The 13504-nt window shown below is 43.9% G+C and overlaps 1 protein-coding gene and 1 long non-coding RNA gene across 12 annotated transcripts in view; one reads left to right on the top strand and one right to left on the bottom strand.

Moving 5' to 3' along the window:
* Window positions 1-13504, bottom strand: part of LOC125964003 (uncharacterized) — a 223063-nt gene that overhangs the window by 89948 nt on the left and 119611 nt on the right. The window lies entirely within an intron of this gene.
* Window positions 1-13504, top strand: part of RAI14 (retinoic acid induced 14) — a 147085-nt gene that overhangs the window by 100101 nt on the left and 33480 nt on the right. For 9 of the 11 annotated variants that reach the window (XM_049708000.1, XM_049707998.1, XM_049707996.1 and 6 more), the window contains one exon: window positions 13272-13360. The exons of the other annotated variants lie outside the window; for them this stretch is intronic. In XM_049708000.1, the coding sequence (XP_049563957.1) occupies window positions 13272-13360 (89 nt within the window). The remainder of the gene's footprint in view (window positions 1-13271; window positions 13361-13504) is intronic. 11 annotated transcript variants of the gene reach the window in all.

Raw genomic sequence — 13504 nt, 5'->3', positions numbered from 1 at the left:
GTTGGGAGGTACTAAAATGTGCCAAACTCTGTTGTCTAAAATGCTCCAGACTCTATCGTAAGCACGTACAAAAGAAGGAGAAAATATGGTCCTTGCCTACAAGATGCATAGCATCTGGCCGAGAAGACGAGACCAATGGATGTACTGGAGAATAATTAAGTGCTGAATCATAAAATACTAACTTGTAAGGGGTTCAAGATGGGAAGAGGTGGTTAGGCACAGGAGTAGCGAAGGAATGCTTCCTGCCTGAGGTATGAAGTGTGATGCAAGGTGGACCTGAGAGAATGGATTGGGAGGGTGTGGGTGGGGACAGAGGAAGTGGAGGACAGTGTGGGTGCTGGTAACAGCGTGATGGAGGCCATCCCGAGTTGAAAAGGAAAAACAACACAGTGCTCACTGTTTCCTTCCCTTCCTCCAGAGTTATCACAGCAGTTCAAGGTCAGGGACCCACTTGACACTGGATCAGTGGTTCTCAACTCCCATTAGAAGCACCTGGACAACTTTGAAAAGTGCTGTGCGGGGTGTCACCCTCTAAGATACCTATGTAATTGGTGTGGGGTGCAGTCTGGGAGTGGGGTTGTTTAAAGCACCCAGGATACTTGAATGGTCAGTCCAAACTGAGAACCACAGCGCTGGACACTCTGCAGTGAGACCCCAGGCTTCTTAGCCCAAGGCTTCTCAACAGGTTTTCCCCATGATAGGTTACAGGTAGACTGAGGCAGGCCCACGGAGCCCAGGTGGAATTTTTCCTAGCATACACGCACATACATATATGTATATATAATGCTTGTGCACAGAATAAAATTAAAGGTAAATTTTGGCATAAAGTAAATTATGTTAAACTAATTCACAAGGGTTTTAAAGGGAAAAATGGTGTTGTAGGTTAAAGCTGAACAGATCATGTTGCAAAATTGTGCTTTGGAAGGAACACTTGTAACCAGGGAAGTGGTGCAAATTGATGAGAATAGATTTGGGGATTAAGAACTGCACTGATTAAAATATTGGAGGGATCACAGGATTTTTCATTTTAAAACTGTTTGCAAAGCAGGATTAAGTATATTGAGAAGGAAGGATTTTAAACACTCAGTTGGCTCACTGTTGCCCGGGGTTGCAGCAATCTGGCTTTTCCATGCCCTCCGCCGGCCCGGACCTGCCCCCGCATGCGGAGGTCAGGAGAGCCTGGGAAGCCCCAGCCGGCTGTGTTAGAGGGCGGAGCAGGGGCGGGTGGCCGGCAGCACAAGCAGGCAGTGACCTCCACTCAGCCTAACCCCGCGAGAGGAGGGGGCACCTGGGGCGGGAGGTTCTCACGCTGGCAGTCACCAGACAGTTCAAGGGTGGAGGCGCATGAAATCACTCGACACGTGCCTGTCCTTTAGAAATACTCCTGCTTCCCTGAAATACACGCCTTCCAAAATGCTGCCGCCGCCGCCCCACCATGCTGCTGGGTCATTCGAGGTCCAGTTTTTTCCGTCTCATTCATGAAGCCTTTTCTAAATTCCTAAGGGGGTGAGCTCGATCTCAACCACTGCCTCTCTTAAAACACCTAGGATTTGATGAGTCTCGGTTACCTATGTACTTATCCCTGTTATCCGACTGTCGGAGTCAGAGCCCAGTCTTATCCAATTAATAAGAAAGGAATTGTTATTAATCGTGTTAATATTGCGTGCCCAGCACTGGGCTAGGGGCTTTCATCTGTGTCATTCATTCAACAGATAGTTGATTCCTTCACCCATTTTAAAGACCATGTCAGTTTCCCTCAGGTATTTCTTATCTGATGCTCTCAATTACCCTGGAGTAATTTGTGAAGAGGAAAGTGTGGGTCAGAAAGGTTTGGAAATTGGTACAAATCACCCATTCTGGGTGGTGCAGTCTGGGGGTCTATTCCGAGCACAAGAGACGAATCATTTGCCCTAAAGAGATTTCATACTGCCCAAGTGCTGTTTTTCCTACTGCATTTGTGAAACCAAACAATCTCGAAGAAAAAGAGCTAACTCTCAGCTTAAGTGTCACGGGGTTTCTTAGCTCTGAGTATGTGATCTTTCTTCTCAGCCTCTCCCCCTCCTGTCCCCAGGAGATCTCTGTCCCCAGAAGCACGGCTGATTCCATTAGCACGTCGTGGGCACTTAAAGGACAGGAATCCTATTTTTACAGCCTTTATTTCTTTTATGCTAGTCACCATTTATTATATCTATCCGAAACGTTTAGCAGGAGAAGGCCACCAGTGTTCCCATTTCTCAAACTGTCTGCCCCCTCAGTCCCTAACGGGGGCAGTGATCAAAGTCCCTGTTGCAGCTGCCTTTGAAATAGCTGAAGGCCTGGCAGCCCTATTACTTCTCTGCCAGAGGCGATTTCTCTTAGGCCCATAGTGTTGATCCCAACTAGTAGAGTAGGATTCGTTTTTCAACGCCTTTTTGACTATAAGCTATTAGACAGTGATGCCTTCCTTACCCTTGGATTATAATCTGAAACGGGAATCCAGGTCTTTTAGGATTAAGGTTTGTCCCGCTGAAATACTTGGGTGTGTGCTAAGCCTCTTTTGAGCTCAGTGACCTCATTAGAATTTAGATGCTGCAGCAAGTAAGTCCCAGGAAACAATTGGTAGGCTGGGTTGGAATCATAGACTTGAGAGCTGAAAAAGGCTTCAGTGGTCATGTGGACCAGATGAATAAACTGAGGCCAGTGAAAGTGAGCGACCTTATCGTTCCATACTTGGGGATGGCAGAACTGCGACCAAAACCAAAGAATACTGAATTTTAGTTCATGCTTCTGCCTCCTATGCCAGTGGTCCTAAAAATGGGACGTGTATGAGAATCACCTAGGGGGCTTGTTAAAACACAGATTGCTGGGCCCCTGCCCTGTGTCTGGGCAGGATCCTCAGAATCTGCATTTCTCACAAGCTCCCAGTGCTACTGATGCTGCTGGCCCAAGGGCCACACTGTGAAAACCACCATGTGACATGATGTTGGGAAGCAAACTAAAGCTTGTAATAACGACATAAAGGACACAGCCTCTCCCTTAAGAACTTATAGTACAACCTGAAGAAAACATGGTCATGCCAGTTTCTGGGTGTGCCTTGGTTTAAGGAAATGCCAAATAGAAACTTCAGATGGAAAAGGCAAATTCAAAACGGAAGACTTGCATTCTCCCCCCGCCCACCCCAGACCACTTCTCTGTGCTAGGAAAATTGCAATAGGCAAGATAAGATCTCTGTCCTCACGGAACGTATGGAAGGTATAGTCTAACGGGGCACTCAGACAATAACCACATGCCTCTTTGATGTAATATCAGGTGCATCGGAGAAAAAGCAGCAGCCAGGGGCCACTTTGAATAAACCTGGGCAAGAAAGGCCCCTCTGAGCAGACACCTTCATTTGAGCAGATTCCTGAATTAGGATGGGGTGCCAAGCCTGCTCTTTTCTAGGACTGCTGTCCTGGTGGAGGGAACAGCAAGGCGAATGCTCTGAGGCGGGAGGGTACTTGATGTGGCCTCAGCAAACCGGGAAAGAACTAGAAGGTGAGATCACAGTGGGAGCCAGGACCTCCTCATATAGAGCCTGGTGAGCCACACGAAGGATTTCGGATTAAATCCTAATTCCAAATACTTAATTTCTCTGATTCATTTTTATGTGACTTAATATCATTTTTTCCCCCTCCAGAAAGATTGTCTTACAAAAGCCATGCAACTAAAGTATAGGCGACTATAGGTGTTGGGAAATGCTGAAGCTCTCAAGGGATTATGAAACGTTGGTTATTACCGTGAAGTATTTCTGAGTCACAACAACCATGGTGATCCCCCTTGTAAATAAAGGGCTTTCAAAGGAAAGAAGGAAGATGTGGGTTTCGCAGGGAGGAACTGCTCTTAGAGTCAGGGCAGTGAGCTCAAGTCCTGATCTTCTGCACATTTCCTAACCTCTCTGAGCCTCAGTGTCTTCATCTGTGAAGTGAGGATGTTGGGCCAGCGTATCCTTCTGGAACCTTCTAACACGCTGGGATTCTGGGTGTGTCTCGTGCTGGTAGGGTTTGGTGTATGGGTGTTTCTTTGTGGCTTGATTGACTTGGGGAGTGAAAAGTCAGTTGCCGAGGCTGCCAGTGGCCAGCCTGTTGCGTTCCCAACCTCACCCGGCTGGCCAGCTCTTTTGGAATCGGGAGCTGGGGTGCTCGTCAAGGGCGCAAGAAAGAGTTTGGTTTGAGTGAACTCTTCTGTGAATGAATATGCCTAAAAAATCCAAGTCTTCTGAAAGTAGCCTTGTGAGTTTGTGTTTCCTCCAAGTATGTGCTTCAGCTGGCAGTCAGAAACCAGAAGAACTCTGTTTGTTGTTACTCTGAAAGATGGAAGGAACTTTCCCAGCCATCAGTCATGGGCTTTTAAATAGTAATAGTTCAAATCCGCTTCGGGTTAAGGGCCTTGAGAAACATCCCGGCCTTGTCTCGAGGCATTGAAGGCTTGTACAACTTGCGGAGCGGTTTTGTAATAAACGAAACCTCTGTCGCAGGCTCTGTTTGCTGCAGTGCTTGGATTACACGTCTTTCCATTGGAGACCACTGGCGACCCTAACCAGCCCCAATGAGAAGCCTGTGTTTGCTTTTTGGCCAAATACTTAGTTTTTTGTAGTTTAAACTTTGTTTCTTAAAGAGCCGTACAGCTAGTAAGTTATATTATGTGGTATTTCACAGTTTGCAGAGTGATCTAACAAATAGTGCAGTTTCTCAGCATGGTGTTGAAGGGCCAACTCTGCACGCAGAATGCTGAAGTCAAATCCAGGCTCCCCTACTTACTGGTTCTGGGACTTCGGGCAAGCTTACTGGACTCCTCTGTGTCTCAGTTTCCTCCTCTGTAAAATGGGGATGATGATAATTACCCCTCCCAAGGCTGGTTGGGGGGTGTAATGAGTTAAAACGTAACTAGTGCATTGTATTTCAACAGATAAGCTGCTATTATTATTGATGCTGATGTTTTTTAGTTGCCCAAACATGGTTTAGAGGTGAGGGAACTGAAGTTAGGTACCTCAGCCATGATGACACAACAACAGCGCAGCAAACCCAGCCGTGGTATCCGGGCCTCCTCACTGGGTTTCTGCTGGTTCTTCCTCTGCACCTTCAGGATGCCATCCAGCTGCTGTCCTGGGGCTCTCAAGGTCATCTTGGTCTTCTCTTGGGAGTGGGAGGGAGGGAGGAGGAAGAAGAAGGGGGGTGGTTGGTGGGGGAGAGATCGGGAGCCGCAAAACTCTGAAGCACAGAAACCTTGGGAACTTTCCAAGTGACAAAAACAGAGAAATTCCAAATATCAATAAGCAGCAGAGGCATCAAAGGATCATGATGTAAATCTTCAGGCCATTCTGCCTTTTAGTTACCCCTCTGTGAAAGGGCCCAGCTGAGTTTTATAAGCAAAGCTAAACATTGCCTATTATAATGAAACTTAAAACAGCATCGATTCCTTTTTTGTGGGATATATCAACAAGATTGCTTTCAAGGCTTAAGGGGATTATGTTTTCAGAAGCGGTTTGAAACAATAGGTACCTTGGTAAAAAGGATGGTGTGAGGTTCTTAACTCATCCTCCATTTAGAGCAGCGCTTTGCAAACAGTAATGTGCACGGGAGTCAGCTGGGAAACTTGTAAAACACAGCTTTTGGGGCAGTGATTGGGGGTGGGGTCTGAGAGCTTCCATTTCTAACAGCTTCTGGTCTGTGGTTCACTCTGTGAGCATCCAAGACTTTTAGGCTATTGAAGTGCGCTCACTTCGGCTGCACTAGAATCTGGACAGCCACCCTGCTGTATCCCTGGGCAGTGACGAGTGTCCTTGTCACTGGGCCTGGAGTTAGAGGGGTGGATAAAGGATTTTATATCCCTCCCTCCTCCACTGAATTCTGAGACCTGTCCAAATGAAGAGGTAAACAAGCCAATAGAACCTCTCATAAAATACATTGCTATTGACTCTTGAATGACATTTCTTGTCTTTAAGAGGAAGGGCCACACTTTTTAATTAGGTGTAAAAGCCTACAGAGACAAAGCCAAAGGATGTTCTGAATTTGTTTTGCATTCACTCTTCTATTCCTCTAAGGGGAAATTTCAGCTGATAATTAGCTCAAATAGCTACCTCAAAGCGTTCATTAAGAAAGACTTAAATGTTTCCTCTGTGGAAAATTTAGGTGCAATTAAAATTCTCATCGCTTAAAATTTGGCAGACAGTAACAAGTCCTGGCTGGGATGTGGACAGATTGGAGCCCTCATGTCGTTGATGGGGATGTAAAATGGTGCAGCAGCTTTAGAGAACAGTCTAACATTTCCTTAAAGACGTCAACATGGTTACCATATGGTTCAGCAATTCCACTCCTAGGTCTGTACCCACTAGAATTGAAAACAGGTGTCCACGCAAACACTTGTACACAAATGTTTTAGCAGCATTATTTGCAATAACCAAAAGGTAGAAACAACCCAAGTGTCCATAACCAACGAATGGATAAACAAAATGTGATATATCCACCCAGTGGAAGGAATAAGGTACTGGTACGTGCTACAACGTGGATGAACCTTGAAAACAGGCCAGATGAAAGAAGCCAAGCACAAAAGACCACATGTTGTATGATTCGATCTTGATGACATGTCCAGAATAGGCAAACCCATAGGTACAGAAAGTAGGTTAACGATGGCCAAGGGTAGGCATGGGAATGGAGAGTGAATACTAATGGGTACAAGGATTTTTTTTAAGCTGATGAAAGTGTTCTGGAATTAGATAGTGATGTTGGTTGTACAACTTTGTGAATATCCTAAAAACAACTGAATTGTGCATTTTAAAATAGTGAATTTACGTACCTTAAAATATATCTCAATAAAAAGACTGAGATCTGCTCATGATGTTTTTTCAGCCTTTGTTTAATTTGTCTTAATAGAATTATATCACAGCATCATGCGTTTGTATTAAATGGTTTATCCCAGAGATCCTCAGCCGGGGCACTATTGACATTTTGATATGTTGATATTATTGACATTTTAGAGGAGTCAGATAATTGTTTATTGTGGGGCCTGTACATTGTAGGATGTTTAGCAGCATCTCTGGTCTTCACACGTTAGACAGCAGGAGAATCTACCCACCCCCAACCCTGTGAATAATCAAAAATGTCTCCGGCTGTTGCCAAACGTCCCCTGGGTGGGGCAAAAATCACCCCCAGTTGAGAACCACTGGTTTATCTTTAGTCTTCCTACTAAAAGCTTAGATCCATGAGGGCTTTTTTTTTATTCACCATGTGTTTCTCAGTGCTTAGAACAGTGTCTGGCACGTAAATACCCTAGTATAGTAAGCATATGAGTGAATTAATATATTTAGCTATAGCAATTTATAAAAATATACAACTATAGAAATACCGAAATTATGCCATGCTTGGGTTAGGTCTAATGCCCTAGAATTAACATTGTCAAGAACAGTCTCTGTTTGGGGGCGAGGGCGGCCTGTTAATCAGCCTACTACTTTGCCTGCCCGCCTCACCCCAGTCTGCAAACTGTCTTTATCTAGAGGTGTGTTGTTTTACCAGCTATCCCGGGCACGGGCCATTAAAGGCCACCAGCCATGCTCTTCATTAGTGGTGTGCTGACCTGGGGCGCCATCTGCTCCCTAAGCCTGAGGTAACCCCCACAGATGCCCATCTGCAGTCCAGACCAGCACCCACCAGTCACAGGGTCTGCTGCCTTGAGGGGACTGCCGCCCTGAGGGGACCGCATTTATCAGTCACTGCAGAGGAAGGGAAACCTACTCGCTGTCATTTACAAACCTAGGTTCTGTCAGTGACTAATCATGTTTTCCCACCCAACTGAACCCAACTTTCCACTTGAGTATCTTATTAAAAGTTGGCTCTGCTTCTCGTTCACATTCAGAGGCTAAATGCTAATGACTTGTTGCTGCCAAACCCTGCTTTGGGGATTATCACTTCTATGGAAGGCGCTGGAATGTTAGCAGCTCAAGTGTGAGCATTAGACAAGGCTGGTCTCAGATGGCTTTCTTTTTGGTCATCTGTGACTGTCTACAAGTCTCTCTTTCTTGCTTTCCTCTTCCTCCTTTCTTTCCTTCTTTCTTCATTTCTTAAGCAATGATGGTTCTGACCTAATTTCTGCTAACCTGTCTTTTCTGAACACTGAGACAAATCCTTTTATTAAGCAACATGTCTCAGACTCTGTGCCTTGTCTTGTGTCGATGAGGCTCTGATAATTGGTGGTATTTTCTTGGATGTTTACTACATGCTTCACGTTTTGCTAGTGCTTTTACACATACCTCATTGATTCCTCACAGCCCATTTAACAGGTGTGATGATGGTACTGTTAGCACATTTTTGTACAGAGCTATTTTATTTTAGAAATACATATTGAAGTATTTATGAATGAAATGATATGACATGAGATTTGCTTCAAAATAATGGTAAGGGTGTAGATGAAACAAGGTTGTTTCGCATTCAAGTTAGACATGGTATTGGATACAAAGGATTTCATTGCGTTATTATTTCTCCTTTGTAAAGTGCGTATCTTTTAAGTATATGTGTAGAAAAGTTCAGAGACAAAAAGATAATGAGATTTGCCTCAAAATAATCCAGTTGTGGCAGGGGAGGAGGTAGAGTGGATGAGTTTATAGATAAAGTAAGATCTGTGACTTTGAGTCATTGTTGTTGGTTTTCTGTTTGTTTTCTTTTTGTTTTAGCTTTAAAAAAGGTACTGTTTAATTCTTATCCTCTACTCATAAATAGGTCTTTTGCCTTGGCCAATATTTTACTAAACTTCTTTATGATGTTATTACGCATGGCCTGAATTAAATAAAAAATTCATAGGAATAAAACGACTGAGAAGTAAAAATATCTAGTTGTCACTTTTTTAATACATTGTTTAAAAACTGGATGTTTGTACCTTTTGACTGCCTTCGTCTAGTTCCCCTTCCCCCAATCCCCTCACCTCTGGTAACCATAAATCTGATCTCTTTTTCTATGAGTTGGTTGGTTGTTTGGTTGGATTTTGAAGTATAATTGACCTACAACACTGTTAGTTCCTATTACGCAACACAGTGATTTGATATTTCTGTACATTCCAAAATGATCAGTGATAAGTCGAGTTACCATCTGTCACCACACAAAGATGTTACATAGTTATTGACTGTATTCCCCACGGTGTACACTTCATACCCCTGACTCATTTATTTTGCCACTGGAAGTTTGTACCTCTTAATCTCCCTCACTTATTTCTTTCCTCCCTCCACCCCCCTCCCCTCTGGCAAGCACCTGTATCTATAACTGTCTCTGTTTCGTTATGTGTGTTCATGTGTCTTTTAGATTCCACATATAAGTGAAATCATACAGTATTTGTCTCTGCCTGACTTATTTCACTTAGTGTTAATACCCTCTAGGTTCGTCCATGTTGAAGCAAATGGCAAGATTTCATTCTTTTTTATGGCCGAGTAATAGTCCATAATATGTATACATACCACATCTTTATCCATTCGTCTGTTGATGGGTAGTTATGATGCTTTCATATCTTGGCTATTGTATATAATGCTGCAGTGAACACTGGGGTGCATATATCTTTTCTAATTAGTGTGTTCATTTTCTTCAGATAAATACCCAGGAGTGGAACTGCTAGGTCATATGGTAGTTCTATTTTTAATTTTCTGAGGAATCTCCATACTGTTTTCCATAGAGTCTGCACCAATTAATATTCCCGCCAGAGGTGTGCCAAGATTCCTTTCCTTTACATCCTTGCCAGCACTTGTTACTTGTTATCTTTTTGATAATAACCATTCTGACAGGTGTGAAGTGATATCTCATTGTGGTTTTGATTTCTATTTCCCTGATGAGTGATGTTGAGCATTTTTTCACGTATATCTCAGCCATCTGTATATCTTCTTTGGAAAAATGTCTGTTCAGATCCTCTGCCCACTTTTTTTTTTTTTTTAATTTTTTTTTATTTGCAGTACGCGGGCCTCTCACTGTTGTGGCCTCTCCCGCTGCGGAGCACAGGCTCCGGACATGCAGGCTCAGCGGCCATGGCTCACGGGCCCAGCCGCTCCGCGGCATGTGGGATCTTCCCGGACCAGGGCACAAACCCGTGTCCCCTGCATCGGCAGGCGGACTCTCAACCACTGCGCCACCAGGGAAGCCCCAAGCATGTGAGATTTTGTGTGAGCCTTTTAAGAGTGGAGTCTCTATTTCCCACAGCCCTCTGGCTCTCCCGAAAGTTAGCCCAGCTGACCTTCAAAGCCAAACATTCTAGGGGCTCATCTTCCTGGTGCAGGGCCACTGGACCAGGGAAGCCAGTGTGGGGCTTGGACCCCTCACTCCTTGGGGAGAAGCTTTGCAATTGTAATTATCCTCCTCTTTGTGGGCTACCCACCCAGGGTATGGGTCTTGACTATAGCACATCTCCGCCCCTCCTACCTGTCTCGTTGTGGTTCCTTCTTTATATCTTTGGTTGTAGAAGATCTTTTCTACTAGTCTTCTGATCTTTCATCAATAGTTGCTCTGTAAATAGCTGTAATTTTGGTGTGCCCGTGGAGGGGAGGGTCTTTCTACTCTGACATCTTCTCTAATCAAAACATTTTTTAAGGCTGAATTTGCCCTTATAAATATTTAATCTGATAATGTGCACAGAAACCTAATAGTTCTTCCTGTGGATAATCACACACAAAATACCCAACACTGGTATCATTCAAGGTCCCAGTAGGAAACAGGTAGCGCTCATATAGGGTAATTGATGGGTGGTTAAGAAAGGAGCTGTTTACACACATGTGGTCAGATTAAACCAGCAAGGCTGGAAAAGCAGTCCTGGCTAGTAACAGTGGGAGATATTTCACCACCACTGCTACCCACACCTGAAGAGGCAAGGAGAGAAATCAGTTACCAAAACCCAGAAAGAGCTGCAGCTGTAGCTTTGGAAGAGCTGGCCCACAGAGCTGTGAACTTCACAGAGGAAGTAGAGGAAGGCAGCCAAGTCATCCATAGAGCATGTCGTGTTCATCAGAGCACATTTATCAACGTGCAGTAGTGGCCTGCACTAATGCTTCGTTGTCACATGTGTCTGAAATTTCAATCCCCTATTATTACAGTGTGCAACCCAGAGGTAATCCAGGAAGCCTTGGAGTAGAAAAAATATAAATATTACAGGGGGAAGAGGGTTAGTAACTCAAAGGGGCACATTGAAGAGATTCTGGGTTGCTAGCAGGAGATACGAGGAGGGATTTTGGGTCTCTGGCCAAGTTCTGTTTCTTCAGTATCAAAGTAAAAGGGGCACGTTCCATTTGTGAAGTTTTGGCAGGCTATACAGTTACGGTATGTGTAGCTTTCTTTATATATGTTAAACTTCAATCAAAACTTCTGTATCTATACATGCTTTTATGTTTTTTTTGTGTGTGCACGCGTGTGCATGTGTGTGAGTGTGCTAATTACTAATCCTGGTACTTTTATCTTTAGCAAAAGATATGGCTGTCCGGATCATTTTGATTGAGTTCTCCCTGGTCATAGGAGATAGAAGAATGAATAGCTTAGAAGCAAACACATAGATATTAAGAAGATAAATATTAATAAATATTAGAGCTTAATAATGCGGGGCATTTAGATTCATAGCCTTGAAAGCAGAGTTCAATAATTGAGGCTCTTAATGGTAATATCATGTCCTCAAGAGCAATTTAATTATGTAACATATACTGTTACTAAAACTGGGGAGATATTAGAAACCTTCCACTGTGGTTGAACAATTCACTGCTTAAAGATGAACTTTACTTATTGTAAAGTTGTTACCCCAACAATACTGAAAACAGAGGTATTATTGTAGTGCCTTTTAGGGAGGTTCTTCAGGTTAAGCCGTATTTAATGAGGAATTCCATTTAAACAAGTCACCACGTTCCCAAGTCATTCCAGATGATCAGAGTTTCACCGTAGTGTGTAATCACCTACAGAGTGGATTTTGACTGTAAAGAAACGTTACACAGAAACTGCTGCACAAATGCAGAAATAGTTGGTGTGACCAGAGCCAGGTAAGCTTTCGTTATCATTTTAAAGAATGTTAGAGCCAGAGGGACCATCAGATATCATCTGAGTCAATCCCCACATTTTACTGTGGAGGGAATTTAAGCTCGGAGAGGTTAAACTGACTTCCCAAAGATACATAGCTGACGTATGGCCGATTTGCAACCAGGACTGACCTATCCCCAATTGCTGACCTGCCCACCTTTACAAAGCCTCGTTCTCCAGAGCAGAGGTGCTGGGTCAAGCTGACTTGCGTTTGAATCGGTTTAGCTCTTGGATTTGCTAGTTGAGTGTGACCCTGGGCCCCAGTGACAGGTCCTGTCCTGTGAAAAAATATTGCCTGGGTATTAATTCAGAGGTACAGACACCAAGGTGCTGCATGGCGAGTATCTTGAGAAGTTAAGTCCCTGAGATAGGGTGGAGGAGAGCTGGGAGGCTCCTTAACCTCCTTCTGTAGGAAGGAGGCTGTGAAGAGGGAAGACCTCGCAGTGGAGACCTTCCTGGGGTTTTTGCCTTCTCAGCCTCTGGGCCTGAGTGCCCAGTGGAACTGTGCTTTCCTTCTGCCTGTAGAAGTGCACTTTACTCCGGGATCTGTGGGGACGATGGGTGCATTTGTGGGCCTTCTCTAATGCTGTTTGCACCTGACTGAGCGTAGACACCTGCCATCTAATGGAGGTGGTGTTGGGACTCACCTCAAAAGGCTTTTATGAGAATGAAAAGAGGTAATGTATCAAACTGAGTAGTTGGCACACATCAGCCACTTAAAAGTTGTGTACAACTATTGTTATTCAGCTAGAACACAACAATGGATTTGACCTTGATGCTGTTCAAGAACCTTGGCTGTTGTTTGACTCAGACAAATTTCCCTTCATAGAGTGTATTACTTAAAAATAATGGTTTTGGTGAAAACACTAGACAGCAGAAAAAAGTTGATAAATTACTTCTTATTTAGGAATCCGATCTAGTTGGGACTGGCTCTTCTTCCCTAAAGGGACAAGGAATGTAGTTGTGTCTTACTTTTTTCAAGCTTTGTCTTTACGTTGGAAGACCTAAGATCTAGCTCCTAATCCATTACTTAATAAAAAGTGTCAATGAGCAAATTATCAGACTGCTTTGAGCCTCCGTTTCCTCCTCTTTAAAACGAGGTTGATAATAATACCTACTCACAAGATGGTTGTGGAGCTTAAGTGAGAGAACGTGTACACAAAGAGGCAAAAACATGGTCAGAGATGAACTCTGAAGAGTGGAAATCTTCAGGAGATTATGTTACCTCTTTTCCAGTTTTCATCTTGCTGCTACAAAAGGACACGTGGAATGCCTCAGGGTCATGGTTACGCATGGCGTGGATGTGACAGCCCAAGATACTGCCGGTAGGTAGTCTTTTTCTCTTAAGTCAACAGGCCAGCAGGAAAGTAGGTGTCACAAAAGTGATACATATTCACTGTGGAAAATTTACAATCTATACAGATAAGCCAAAGGAAGAACATAGAGTCTACTCCATTGACCAAGCTCTC

This window comes from Orcinus orca, chromosome 3, assembly GCF_937001465.1.
Source record: "Orcinus orca chromosome 3, mOrcOrc1.1, whole genome shotgun sequence".
Lineage (NCBI taxonomy): Eukaryota > Metazoa > Chordata > Mammalia > Artiodactyla > Delphinidae > Orcinus > Orcinus orca.
The sequence above is the reverse complement of the archived record's forward strand: the minus strand, read 5'-3'. Positions and strand labels throughout refer to the sequence as shown.